This window comes from Lycorma delicatula, chromosome 10 (assembly GCF_047948215.1).
Source record: "Lycorma delicatula isolate Av1 chromosome 10, ASM4794821v1, whole genome shotgun sequence".
NCBI classification, from domain to species: domain Eukaryota; kingdom Metazoa; phylum Arthropoda; class Insecta; order Hemiptera; family Fulgoridae; genus Lycorma; species Lycorma delicatula.
This window is the reverse complement of record NC_134464.1, coordinates 90,502,949-90,517,191: the sequence shown is the minus strand read 5'-3', so window position 1 is coordinate 90,517,191 and position 14,243 is coordinate 90,502,949. Positions and strand designations below refer to the sequence as shown.

Genomic DNA, 14,243 nt, shown 5'->3' with positions numbered 1-14,243 from the left:
TTTACATTATTCAACTGTGCTATCACGTTTAGAGGAGTCTAAAAGATGATCTACGGTCATTTCATATATCAATCATTTTAAGAAAAATACTGTTTTAATATATAAATAAAATCATATTGAATAAAATTAATAATGAACAATCACAAAATATCCTAATGCACCGAAAGTTAAATCCATAACTGATATATAGTAATACATATTTTTAAATTTATTTAAATGTTATTAGAGAATGAATTAAATTTTAGTCAGTAAAATATTTTATATACAGACATTTTTATTACATAATACATTTAAAAATGTATGAATGATTAATATGTACCAGTATCTTAACTTCCCTACTTTGAATTTTGATTTATTTTACTGTTTTTATAAATAAAATTTTATTATCATTTCACAAAAAAGAAATCCGTACACAAAATGTTTTGATAAATAAAAATTGCTTGCATAAAATTTCTTCTACTTATTTGGATATCACATATTCAGAGATTTCTAAACGCTCAATATATTACATTTGTTTAATATTTGAGGATACTGCATTTTGAAGAAAATAATGGAAGATTTCGATTTAAACTGAAAATATACATAAAAATTAAATTAAAAAAAATACTCCCACAAAAATATTGAAACACTAGCCATAAGCATAAACATACTCTTTCTTAAGAAGCTAAACATTTTACTCAGAATATCTTCAAAGTAATTTGGCATTACTGCTGTATAGATTCTTTAGTATTGTGAGCTTGCCTCTGTTATGCCCTCATGTCATTCCTGCTAATCTACTGACAACAGTTTACAAACATTATATCCTTAAAATACTTTGCCATAACCAGCTACCAAATTAACACATCTCGTGAATACATATTTATCAGCAATAATTTTGACAGGTAACTTGTAACTTTTTATGAGTCATAAATACAATAATGGTGATAGATAAAAATTAATCAAATGAGCATGATTATCATATGAATTGGAGTAGAATTTTATTCTATGTGAAACTATCATATTATCATACCTGATAATCAGCTTGAGGTTTACTTTTCCAACCAGGACCAATATCTTCAAGGCTAAGACAGAGATTGGCTCCACCATCTTGAAATAGTAATGCTTTATGTTTATCCATAAGGCATCCACCTAGCCGCCTTTCCATTTGGATTACTCCCTAGTAATAAAAAAAATAAGAATTTAGTAAACATACTAATATACATGGTAGACCAAATTATAAACGGAATTAACAAAGTATTGCTTATTTTATATGATTCTGTGGTTCTAAACATCTTTCTTTTGAATAAACCACAGATACTATATTAAACTGTTAACATTGCTTTTATAAGTGGTATGAGTATTAAAAACAATTTCAGCTGTCAATAAAGTACAATAGTTGACGGTGACGTACATGAGACACAAGTCATTTCCAAAAATTATCATAGTTTACTGGAGTAAACTATGAGTAAACTGGTTAAGTTTAGCCCAGCAACATAAATATATGATGAGTTAACTAAGAAGAATGAAGTACCTTTCTCGCTATATCAGCACTCCAACTTCACAGAAATACAGATGACAGTCAGCCAAATAATGCAATATTTCAACCTCATCAACATAAGAGTTAGAATGCATATAACAGATGGACAATTCAAATAATGAAAAATAATAATAAAAAAGATGAAAATTGATAATAATGGAAGAATGGAATGAAATAGTAAGAAAAAGACAAAAAGGGGAAAATAATTGGAGAATACAGTCAAAGATCAGCCTCTATAATGGTTATGTAAAACATAAGGAGACAACGATTCTAATAATTTAATTTGAAATTTAGATTTAAGGTAGAAAGCTATTAGTAGAAAATCAGTGACAATGACAAATACTGATTGTATATGGTTTTTAAAGTAAAATTAGCAAAAAGTGCAAGCTTCAGAAATTTTACATAGTGGAGCTATATGAAAGTTTATATTGAATGAACTATCTAAGAAACTCTAGCTAATTTGCTGATGAAAAGTTTGATAAAATAATTGGTACAAAAAGTGCACCACAGTTATAAACAAATCAATTCCAAGGAAAAATGAACACTAAAATAAGGACTACTGTATGAGAGTCAGTAACTAAGAAAGTACAGTAAAAGTCAGTTTATGACACACAACACCAAAAATTCACATTTGTGAAAAAAATAAAACAAATTGTTATTATAAAAAAAGTAAATACAACAGAAATTCTTCTATAACAAATTAATATTTAACGAATATTTCGTGAACCCGCAACTCCATCCCAATGAAACCTAGTTAAAACTAGGTTTCAGCTAGGTTTAACTAGTTATAGCTGTGCTAGTTATAGCACAGCTATAACTAGCTGTGTTGATAGCGAAGATTATGAACATGCATGTATGAAGTGTACAAAATGAGAGATTTACAGGTTCCAACTTGATGTGTACGTTCTTTTTGTAATTTGGTCTGCTTGCGTAGTATCTGCTGTGACAGTGTCATGTTCGAATGTGCATATGATATGTATGAACAGGTGTTGCTGTCAGCAATATAAAAGAGGGGTAAGGGATTGTAAAAATCAGTTTAGTTTCAATCATGAAGCGTGCATCTGGTACCTATATTTAAGTTTTTAAAAGCATAGTTCCAATGAAAATAATAATAATTGAGGTTTTGGTTTTTTAGTGTGTGGTCAAATGGTGATAACTGTCTTTTTTTTTGAATCTCATGCAAAATGGATAAATTTATGAAAAAACAGAGTGAGCCATCTACATCCAGTGAATCAATTGGTAAAAAGACAAAACTGTACAATAGGTTATTTAAATTATAATTTTACATCATTGAATGGAAAGCTACAGTGGATTGTTTGCTTTTAAATCCTCTCTGATGAAAGCATGAAGCCATCAAAATTAATCTGACACTATGAAACTAAACATCCAGATCATAAAAGCAAACCCTTGAAATTTTTCAAAAGAAAATTACGTACTTTAAGATATCAACCTGCTTCAATTTGTAAATCAAGCTATTATGATAAAAGTACACTTGAAGCATTTTATCTCATAACATTAAGAAAAACTAAGATATCCGAACACCACACAATTGCAGAAAACCTCACATTGGCTGATGCAATTGATATGGTCAGTGTTTCAATAGGTATGGAAGCAAAAAAATGAAAAAAAATTCTGCTTTCTAACGACACAGTGGCAAAGAGAATCGACGACATGGGTGCCAATGTTTGTGATTAGATAATTCAACAAGTGAATTTTTTAGTATTCAATTTAATGAATAAACAGATGTAACAAACATTTCTCAGTTCTTATGTTTTGTAAGATATGAATGCGGTAGGGGCAGATCAATCAAAGAAAATATGTTGTTTTGAAAATTAATTCCTGGTCACACAACAGGACAATGTCTTTTTGATGTTTTTTTATTAAGCTACTAAAAACTGTAACATAGACTGGACAAAATGTAATGCAGTGTGTAGTGATTATGCAAACCCGATAACAGGAGAGAACAGTGAATTTAAAAAAAAATTAAGATGGTCTTATAACAAGGATGGAATGGACACACTGCTTCCTTTACAAATTCTTTGTAAAGCTGTAAAAAATGCTTAACTTTATTAAAAGTTGACCATTATAGATTATGGTGTTTGCTAAACTACGTGATGAAATGGATGAAAAGAAAACATCTCTTCTTTTTCATACAGAAGTCACATGGTTATCGTGGGGGAAAGTGTTAACCCAGTAATTGGAATTACAAGATTAATATTAAGATAAATATTTTTCCAGGATAAACAAATGCCATTCTCAATGTTTTTACATAATAATGAGTATATTTTGCTGTTGATTAGCTTAACTGATGTATTTTCACATTTAAATGACTTTAATGTGAATTTACACGGACGTGATAAAAAAAATGTTATTTTGACAGACCAAGTTCCTGCTTTTATTAAAAAGCTTGATAACCAGATTATTCACATTCAAAGCTAAAATTTTGAAATGTTTCCACTTACTCACTTCTGATTATATGGAGAAAAATTTGGATGAAGAAGACAAACTGTTATTAATCATAGTTACACACACAAATGCATCTCACTGCATGAAATGCAATTGCATGAGCTAAAAATTAAGTTGCAGAATATTTCCCAGAAGATAAAAATGATTTCTGGAAGAGATGGGTGCTGAATCCATTTAGTGAAAACGTTATTGAAGCGGCTAAGTTACCAGTTGAGATTCACGACCAGCTCATTGAAATGTCTGCCAATAAAAGGTTACAACTACAATTCACATCTGAAGATTTAGATACGTTTTGGCTTGCTTGTCAAAATAAATATGGAAATTTTGTTTCTGAATCATTGAAAATATTAATCCCTTTTATCAAGCCTTACCTTTGTGAAAAGTGTTTTCGTCTATAGTTGGTTGCAATAAAAACTAAATAAAGAAATTGTCTTTTATCACTAGACAACAATTTACTTTTGTATGACACTTTTTTAACATAGATAGATCAACGTATGGAGAAAATTTTAAATTAAAAACAAATGCAACCATCTCATTAATTTATTTTCTTTACATGTGTACGTATAAATGTAAATAAAAAATTATAATAAATGATTTTTCTCATAAAATGATTTCATTTTTGTTTACGTATGAAGTTGTAGGCTAATTTCATAACCCCCCTTTCATATCACTGCAACCCCCAGGTTGAGAAATGCTGTTTTATAAGAAAAGCATATTAAAATGCATAAAATTATTTTCACTTATTTATGGAAGGAATTTAATAAAAATGATTAATTAATGAATTTATATTAAGTTATTTTGAAAAGGGGATCTAATATACATACAAAATGAATTTATGTTATGCATAACAATACATAAAAATAAAATGAAAGATGAAAATATGCAACTTATCCTGTAACTGAATCTTGAAATATAATGCTAGTAACTAACATTTTGCTGCATAGATACTATTATAAAAAAAATTTGATGTGCACACCACATGACTTCCTTGTATGCCTATTAAATTTTTTTTAATTTATGCCACATTTTTTTTAAAATGAAAAGTACATAAAATTTTATTTCCCTAATAACTTCTAATTCTTTTTCATATTTTTTTTATTGTTATTATTGAATTATTATTTATTGTAAAACTTTTTTTACAGTCAGAGGTTAATAATTATTAAGTCAATATATTTAAATTTAAAAAAAAAAGGTAATGAAGTCAGATTTGAACCAATGTACCTTCCCCTTGTAAGACCCAAGTATTTCATTAATTAAAATTTTATTTGGCTATAACTCCGGAACCAATGAAAATAAGTACCACTTATGACATATTGTTGAAAAACTCTCAATGAGAGCTTATTACTGCAGTTCAAATTTTTTGGATTTTGGGCTTTTTTTGGTCAAGTTGATTGCAATCAAAAGGGAAGGTGTATAACTAGATGTTACATCAGTCCTAAATCCAAAATTTCAACCTTCTACAGCTAATCGTTTTTGAGTTATGCGAGATACATATCTACGTACGTACAGATTTCATGCCGAAACTAGTCAAGATGGATTCAGGGATGGTCAAAATAGATATTTTCATTGAAATCTGAAAACCAAAATTTTTCGCAATTACAATACTTTTTTTACTTTGTACAAGAACGTAATAAACGTATACATAAAATATTACCTCTATAGCAGCAACTGTGTCTTCGACTGCATAAACTCTAATGCTGTAGTCAGGTGGTTGAGGACTTAATGATGGTGGTGGTGAGAAAACAGCTAATCGTAGCATTTTAACTGGTCTACTTAATGAATTTGATGCAGGTTCACCGACAAGAACAAATCTAGTTAACTGATCAGAGACAAGGAATACCTGATTAAGATCTAACTGAGTGAAAACTGGTGTGTTGATTGTCTCTTCACCCAATGTTACGACTTTCTGTAATGAAAAAATAAAAAATGAATTAAATATAAAAATTCTGTAATTATAAAACAGAATGTAAGCTTGAATAAGTTAGTAATTACATATGTTAAATTTTATTGTTAATGTTAAATATGTTGATGTTGATTGTAAATACTCATATATAACAAGAAAATTTGCTACTTACAATAAAAATAACTCTTAATTTTAATTATGACAATGCAATATTGAAGGGCAATAATATTAAATTTATTACTTTGAAAAATGGGATTAGTAAATAAAATTGGTGAATACAAAAGATATTAAAAGTACTACTTTTTAATGGAATGCTATTTCACTGGTCAATTATTGTGACAAGTCATCCAGTCTCAGTAACCGTCATATTCTGTATAAGTTTTATTACTTTAGAAGGCTTTGTTTTATTTATGTGCAATTTTTTAAGACATAGAAAAGCTAAACGTTCTATAATATGTGAAGTGAAAGCTGCTACTCTTTATGTCCACAGTTGATGGTGCTATTACAGATGAGTCATGGTGTTGAAGATTAAATAAAGGCTAATAGAACATGCACAATGATGAAGACTGGGATTTCATTATCATAAATAATAATGAATAATTTGTTCCATCAATGAAAGAATTTCCATATTTCTTGCACCATAATTCATGCAATTATCACTGATCATCTTCAGTATGTAAAAATGGTAATTTATACAATTATGGACCACCTCTGATTTGATAAGGTTTGAATATACTTTATTAAGACCTAAGTTATTCATTACAATTGAAATTATTCGTCAGAAAAACCTAACCCAAATTTGGTTTCAGTGAAATTAAGTTAAAAATGAGATTAGATTCACTTAAAACTAAATTAAGTTTGGTTAAGGTGTGGGTTTTGGTAAATGTGCAATATAAATTATTATTTACAGAGTAAATAACTTGCTTTAAGTAACATTTAATTGAGTTTAGTAAGGTTTAGGTTAAGGTTAAGTTAGGTAAATATTAGTTCCGTGAACTGAACTTTATACGGTATCAAAAAATGTAAGCTACCTCTTCGTTTGCTAACATCTAATGAATATTAAATTGGTCAATCGTTAGGCTGAGTTCATAATTGTAAACAATAACCAATTATTTAAGTCTGATATTAATGTATATTACACTTGTACAGTGCTGAAACTTTTTACACTGTATTTTATGAAGGACATAACTTGCATGAAAGAAGTTTCTGATGAATATTTTTAATTGTAAACATAACTTGGGTTCTAAATAAAAAGGTGTACTCATATGTTCATTGAAATCAAATACTGTAAAAGTTTGTGATAGTTAGATTCCACACATGCTTACTGATAAACTCAAAACAAAACCAAACAATATAACTCCTTGAACATTTAAAATAGTTAAATTTTATTATCAGTAACCTTATGGCCTAACCTGGACCCCAGGAACTTCATCTTTTTTTCAAAACTGAAGAACTTCTTATATTAAGAGTGATATAACTTTGTCATGTAACTGTTAAAATACATTTAATAAAAAAATAAAAAAAAAATACATAAAAGTAAAAATAAATAAAAATTGTTAAAATATATTTAATTTCACCATCACATTCATTAGACTGTTCTATACAAAATGTACACAAAGGTACATACAATTTCAACTGAACAATATTTATAACATTGTGAGAAATAAGTAAAGAAGTTAATAGCAAACTGCAATTTTATAATGGATTGAAGTCAGCCTGTACTAGAATGAGAACTGCCATTCCATACATTCCTTTTTAATTCATAAAATAGCCACAACTATTTCAACACATACTCTATAATTTTATTTTAATTTCAAATTATTATAGCCAAATTTATGTCGCACCCAAGATTCCAGTGACAGCAAATTTATTGCAAAACAGCAGTCAGATCTTTGCTTTTTAGAAAAAACTTGATGGGAGTTTTAAAAAATCGTTTAATCAAACTCTTATTCAGCAGTTATAAATAAGAGTTAGGCGAACAATCTGTTGGAATGTCAAGTTTTTATTATTGTCAGTTGTTTTTATAGCTGTATTAATTTTATTTTTTTGAAAATATCCTGAAAAATTGTGTTTTTTTCTATTTTGACACTAATAAAAAGAAAATGAAAAATTATATGTGAAAGATTATACATTTTGCACAGAAAGATTGATCAATCTATTGATTTAAATGTTTTCTACAATTTTTTTTTGATAATACAATATTATCAACAATAACATGGTAAAAAATCACCTACCAATTTATATGACACTTAGTATATGATTTATAATAAGTGATAATGAGGTGAAGGAAATAGTCATATTAGAATAAATGGTCTGGCAGCAGACAAGTACGAAGAGTGTACCAAAACTTTTTATAGTTTATAATAAATACCTAAATTTTCAGGGTAAGTGAAAAAATAACCTACAGTATTCAGAAGTAAAGTAAAAAGTTTTCTAATAAAATTTTATTGATTACTTTTTTATTATAAAATTGGTGCTATTTTCTGAACAACAATCTTACAAACCCAAAAGTTTTACATTTATAAAACATACTATTAATTTAACTGTAAAAATTATTATACCAAAAAATAATTATGTATCATTTAGCAAAACAGAATTTCTGTTAAGGTAAAGGGCAAATATCTCATTAAAGTGCATCTTTGTTTAATAATACTGTTGGTAAATTAACTTCAAGTATCAGTTAACATATTTAAGTGATGATTAATTTCTTAACCACATACACTAATTTAGATAATAAATTTTAAAAAAAACTAAATTTAAATATTTTAAAATTAGAATAAATTATTTTAAATGCAATGTTTGTTTTTTTTCAAATTATTATTTCTTAACTGTAGAACTCTCAAAATAAAAATTTTCAAAGATATTCTGAACATGAAAAAATGAACTCTGCAGTAAGTAGATAAGATACTCACTTAAAAGCAGGAAGTAGATGTGAATTAAGAATACAACACTTTTTTGTCTTGCCATTTATGCGATTGCAGGCAGTAAGCTAATATAAAAACCAAGATAACCGATTTCACTGGAATTTAATTTTATTGATTTAAAAAAAATAAGTTTTTATCAGCTTTTAAAATGGTTAATATATTTTATTACAAATTTATTGAATGGACTTTGGAAGGAAATATGTATTTTTCATAAGAAACAGACAGTGTGGTTTAATATTTTTTTTTAAGTTGATTTTACTTTAAGATTTATCTTGATTACTTTAGAAAATTTTATAAAAATTTCTATTAAATTTTTACTTGAAGATATATCTATGTAACCAAACTAGAATTCTATTATCTAACAAATTATAATATTTTTCTATTATTAAGTGTTGCATCATATTTTTTATACCTGCCAAGCAGGTGTTGCTTCTGGTGGTGAATCGCTGGACCAAACAGAAATACTCCACTGGCCATGTTTTAAACTTGCACAATGATAGAAATTAATCACGATAGGTTTTTTAAAACTTACACCAGCTGGCCCGCAAAGAACAACTGGACTTAACTGTGTCTGACGATCTGCAAAATAATAAAATAATGAAAAATGAATCAATCAATAAAACACAAAAATTTTAAGGTCAGAAAATATGTAAATATTTCTATTTTATAATAAATTCACTACTAATCCCTCAATGTGAAGGAGAATGATAATACTTACAGCATCTCATAGAAAATATTTGTAAGTTGTTACATTACATTTACAATTGTGTTCCTAATTTTTCATAGTCATAATTAATTTATTATAACTTCACATCTCAATTTTTCTGTAAAATCATGATCAAGAAAACCACTGATAATTTTTAAAAGTGATATGTATATTTTTTATAAATGATTTTGTGTTTCTAGGCATACAATATATTACTAATTTGATTCAACTGCTCTTGTCATTTTTTCTTCTCTGCAATAAATATTCTGAATGACCTCTAACTTAAAAGTAGGCTATGTATTATTTTATAAATACATTAACGTGTTCTTAATAAAAACCATTTTTCAATTATTATTTAATATGTCTCCAACATTTTTTCAACTGAGTAATTAACAATTCACATTGTGAGTGTGGAAAGACAAGAGTGGTACAATGAAATGTAAAAAGTTTTAAAGTACTGTTAAAACTTGGGTTGTATCAAAAAATCACACAGATAAGTCCATTTGACCCCTCTGCAAAATTTTATTTAATGCATCATCAAAAACAAAGCATATCATATAATAACATAAGAAAGCAGCAAATTTTACAGAATGCCATCAAACTATTGTGCAAGGTCATGATGATTGATAACATAAGAACATTTAGTAGCTCCAAGCAGGAATTTTGATGTTATACAACTATCAGGAAAAATAATTTTAAAAGTTGTACCAATATCTTCTTTAAATAAACTTAAGGATAACTTATTTTGTACAACATTGAGAACCCACATAATCTCTACCTTAGAAACATTGTCTTTATAACAAAAAAAAGTAATTATGTTGTTATTTTACATAAATGAAGTTGAGGATTCAAATGTATCATTTGCTGCTGAAATGCTGTTACTCTGACCAGAAGATCCAGGTAAAGAATACACAGATGCATCACAATCGCCATTCTCATAACTATTAATCAAAGTTTTAGTCTGCTAAGTTGAAGTACCACTTGGAAATAAAAATGTTTCCAGAAAAGGCTGAGAATTCTTTATCTTAATTACTTCATTATGTTGCATTCCTTTATTGTGCGAAGTCACTGCCTTTCAGCCAATATTGCCTAGTCCAAAATGTATTTTACACACATCACAAAAAGCATGATACTCATCTCTACCACTTCTCAAACAACTGTATTGTGGGTATACGTTTATTATAAACTTACACCAAGAATCCAGTTCGCAGAATTCAATCCACATCTAACTACTGGTTTTTTTTGATAGTTTTTTTGATGTCACTTAAACACAATTGATTAACTAAAATACAAAAAAAATTCATGGTTGTTTTGAGAGAAATTTCAAGAAAAACAACCTTTAAATTTTTCAATGGTATCTTTTTAATAAAATTCCACCAATGAAAAAATTAACTGCGATTTGTAATATTCCTCTTTTAATATAAAAAAAAATAATTAGGGAATGTAGATAAAACAGGACATGTTAGTAATAGCTGCTTGATGCGTGTAGTTGCTGTATGCTGGGCAAGCGGGTCAACCCACCGGGTTGGTCTAGTGGTTAACGCGTCTTCCCAAATCAGCTGATTTGGAAGTCGAGAGTTCCAGCGTTCAAGTCCTAGTAACGCCAGCTATTTTTACACGGACTTGAATACTAGATCGTGGATACCGGTGTTCTTTGGTGGTTGGGTTTTAATTAACCACACATCTCAGGTATGGTCGAACTGAGACTGTACAAGACTACACTTCATTCACACTCATACATATCATCCTCATTCATCCTCTGAAGTATTTTCTAAACGGTAGTTACCGGAGGCTAAACAGGAAAAAGAAAGAAAAGGGCAAGCGGGTCGCTACTTCCCAACACCTGGAATGTGCATAGAATACATTTTGTCATTATTTAAAAAATTCTTTATTAAAAACTAACATTATTAAACTTCGGTAACAAAAAAGCAATTCTCTGAAATTTTTCCTGATTTTTTTCTAATAATTCCTGACTTTTTCTCACTAAGTTCATATTGCCTGCATGTGAAAACCATCTAACATATAAATTAATTTTTAAGTAAAAATTAAATTACAAAGAAAAATTTTTTCCCAGTAATGACATAAAATTACCTGTTAATTTAGGTCTATGTCTATCATCTCTTAAAACTGCAACATATATTTCTTCTTTATGACTACGAGATAAAGCTCCCTCAGGAATTGTAAGTGATATTCCAGAATCAGGTAAACAAAGTCTTGCACCAGCTGAAGTAACATTTGTGCTTGCAATACAATCAGATTCAACACCTCTAATAATCACACCAGTATTTGCATTATTCCCGCTTTTACTAGAACCATCATACATTGATTCAACATGTGAAGGTGCTGAAATCAATCCAAAAATAAACAATAACCATATTAATTAAAAGAATGCAATAATTAAATATATATGTACTTTAATATAAAAAAATTAAAACAGGTATGAATGTAAATTATAAAATTTTGATATATAATAACATTAATACAATTTATTTCTTAAAAATAACACTACCCAAATTACCACCATTTTGCTATAGGACCTCAGGGTAAGTTTGCTACACAGTACAACCATTGCTCTTTGTAGTATCTCCATAAATTTATTTTAAAAGTTCTAGCTAGATTCAATGTTTGAAATCTAGGAATCCAAAATGTTTAGATTGTAAGATGAATACTTTTAAATTTTCTTCAGAAGAAAAAACAGGATGTTTAAAAATCAGATCATCTGGTTAGCTTTAATAATTTCAAAGAAAACAAGTAATGTATATAACACTGTAACTTTGGAGCTGTGAAATGATTATGAAAAGGGTATGAGGTTTGTGGAAATTAAATATGAGGTGTGTAAAATTTTTATACATAAACAAATTCTAATAAATAAAAATGAGCTTCAACAATCATCAATAATTACCCATTTTTGGTTTCAACTGCAAAAAACATATGGCAAAAATTCTCTTGTTTTCATAGCCTTGCCCAATTGTAACAAGAATTTTGTAGAAGTGGAACTACTGATCTTCATTTAAATTACTCAGCACTGTTTTACAGATCTTTAATGTCATTAGTGTTAAGAGCAGAAGCACGAGTTCTATTCAATGGCCTCTATCATTGCTATTACATTTTTAACTGTACCTACTGTTTTTACGCTGGAAGCAGTTTTTTATTTTACTTCAATAAATAGTCAAAAGATTAAATAGTCAATAAAGATTCAAGATCTTGAATCAAAGTGAATGAAATGTCTATGAAATTATTCACATTAACATATCATCAGAAAACTGTTTATTACAGGCACGTAGCTAGGATTTTTTCTTTGGGGGGGGGGGGACAAGGGGCTGATGATAAAATAATAATAATAATAATGAAAATCATTTTATATTGATACAGTTTTTTATACTTTATTGGCTTTGAAAAATACAAAACATATGCTTAGATTTAATACTTATTTACTACGCAAATAAGAATCATAATGTTATTATATAATTTTTTTTTATAATCCACATTTATACTTTACACTTATACATTTACACTCCAATAAAAGTTATGCATTATTATAAAGCTATCATTGATTTTTCTTTCTCACCATAATATCCAAAAATTTTATCAGGATTAACAGTAATGTCTCTATGCACTAACAAAGAAATCTAGTGAACATAATCTTCAATCCCCTGATTTTTTACACACAATCGTTTTGACTCTCTTCATTGTGGAAAACAAGCATTCAGTAGTACAAGTTGTTACCAAAAGAGTCGCTAAAACTTGCAAGAGATAATGGATATTCGGCAAATATTCTTTATTGCAGTGATTTAATAATTCAATCACTTCTAGATTGCATTTTAAATTTAATGACTTTATCTCCTCGCACCAAATAAGACACCCTGCTTGGAGGACAGATTCAGAACATTTATTATCATACATTGCTAAGATTTTTAGTTCATCCACTCTTCTAGGACTAGCTGAAACTGGCAAAAGAACTTGAAAACTTTTTTTAAGAGGATAGCATTGTCAATGAATTTATTTTCCAAACGCACCTTCAATGTATTGATGCAGGGAATAAAACAAGATACTCAGTAGTATTCTTCTGTAGTCATAGTATTGTGATTTTCTCTATGTCCTTGTTTATTATTTATTTGTGGAGTTTTTATTTCAGCTTCAAAAAACTTGCACAATTGTTCGGCAGTTGCAAAAATATTTTCTGTGTCTTCTCTCATTGCTTGCAATAAAGATAGTGTTGATTTGAGAAGTTGAATAGTGTTATTCAAGTCAATGGTCTTGTTTTGAAGTAGAACTGACAATGGTAGTGTAACATTAATAAGTTTTTCACAAACCAGAAATGAAACAATAAATTCAATTTTTTCTATTGCTATGAGAAAAGCAAGCTTTAGACGATGCAACTGCTTTTGATTCTGGTGAGATTTCTTGTAGATTTGTGTAAATACATTCAAATAATTCAATGAACACATGAATTCTCACTTGTATGAGATTCAATAAATCTAGTTTCACAAAAGCCTATAGGTTGTTTTTTTTATTTCTCATCTATTCCACACAATCACTGCTATTTTTAGCACATTGATTGCACGTGAATTACTGCAAAAAAAAAATAGTTATTTTTTTCAACAAGTATCTTACTGTTTTTAATTGCAAAAATTTTGATAGTGTAATAATGGCTAAGTTAAGATGACGACTAACACAGTGTACACAAATGGCTTTGGGATAATCCTTAACCCACCAGATTGGTCTAGT

General features: G+C 28.3%; 1 protein-coding gene across 1 annotated transcript in view; it reads right to left on the bottom strand.

The window, feature by feature from the left end:
* Nucleotides 1-14,243, bottom strand: part of unc-5 — a 789,148-nt gene that overhangs the window by 20,143 nt on the left and 754,762 nt on the right. The window contains exons 12-15 of the mRNA XM_075377583.1: nucleotides 11,607-11,858; nucleotides 9,222-9,388; nucleotides 5,637-5,888; nucleotides 1,010-1,156 (exon numbers count right to left, since the gene is read on the bottom strand). Of these exons, the coding sequence (XP_075233698.1) occupies nucleotides 1,010-1,156; nucleotides 5,637-5,888; nucleotides 9,222-9,388; nucleotides 11,607-11,858 (818 nt within the window). The remainder of the gene's footprint in view (nucleotides 1-1,009; nucleotides 1,157-5,636; nucleotides 5,889-9,221; nucleotides 9,389-11,606; nucleotides 11,859-14,243) is intronic.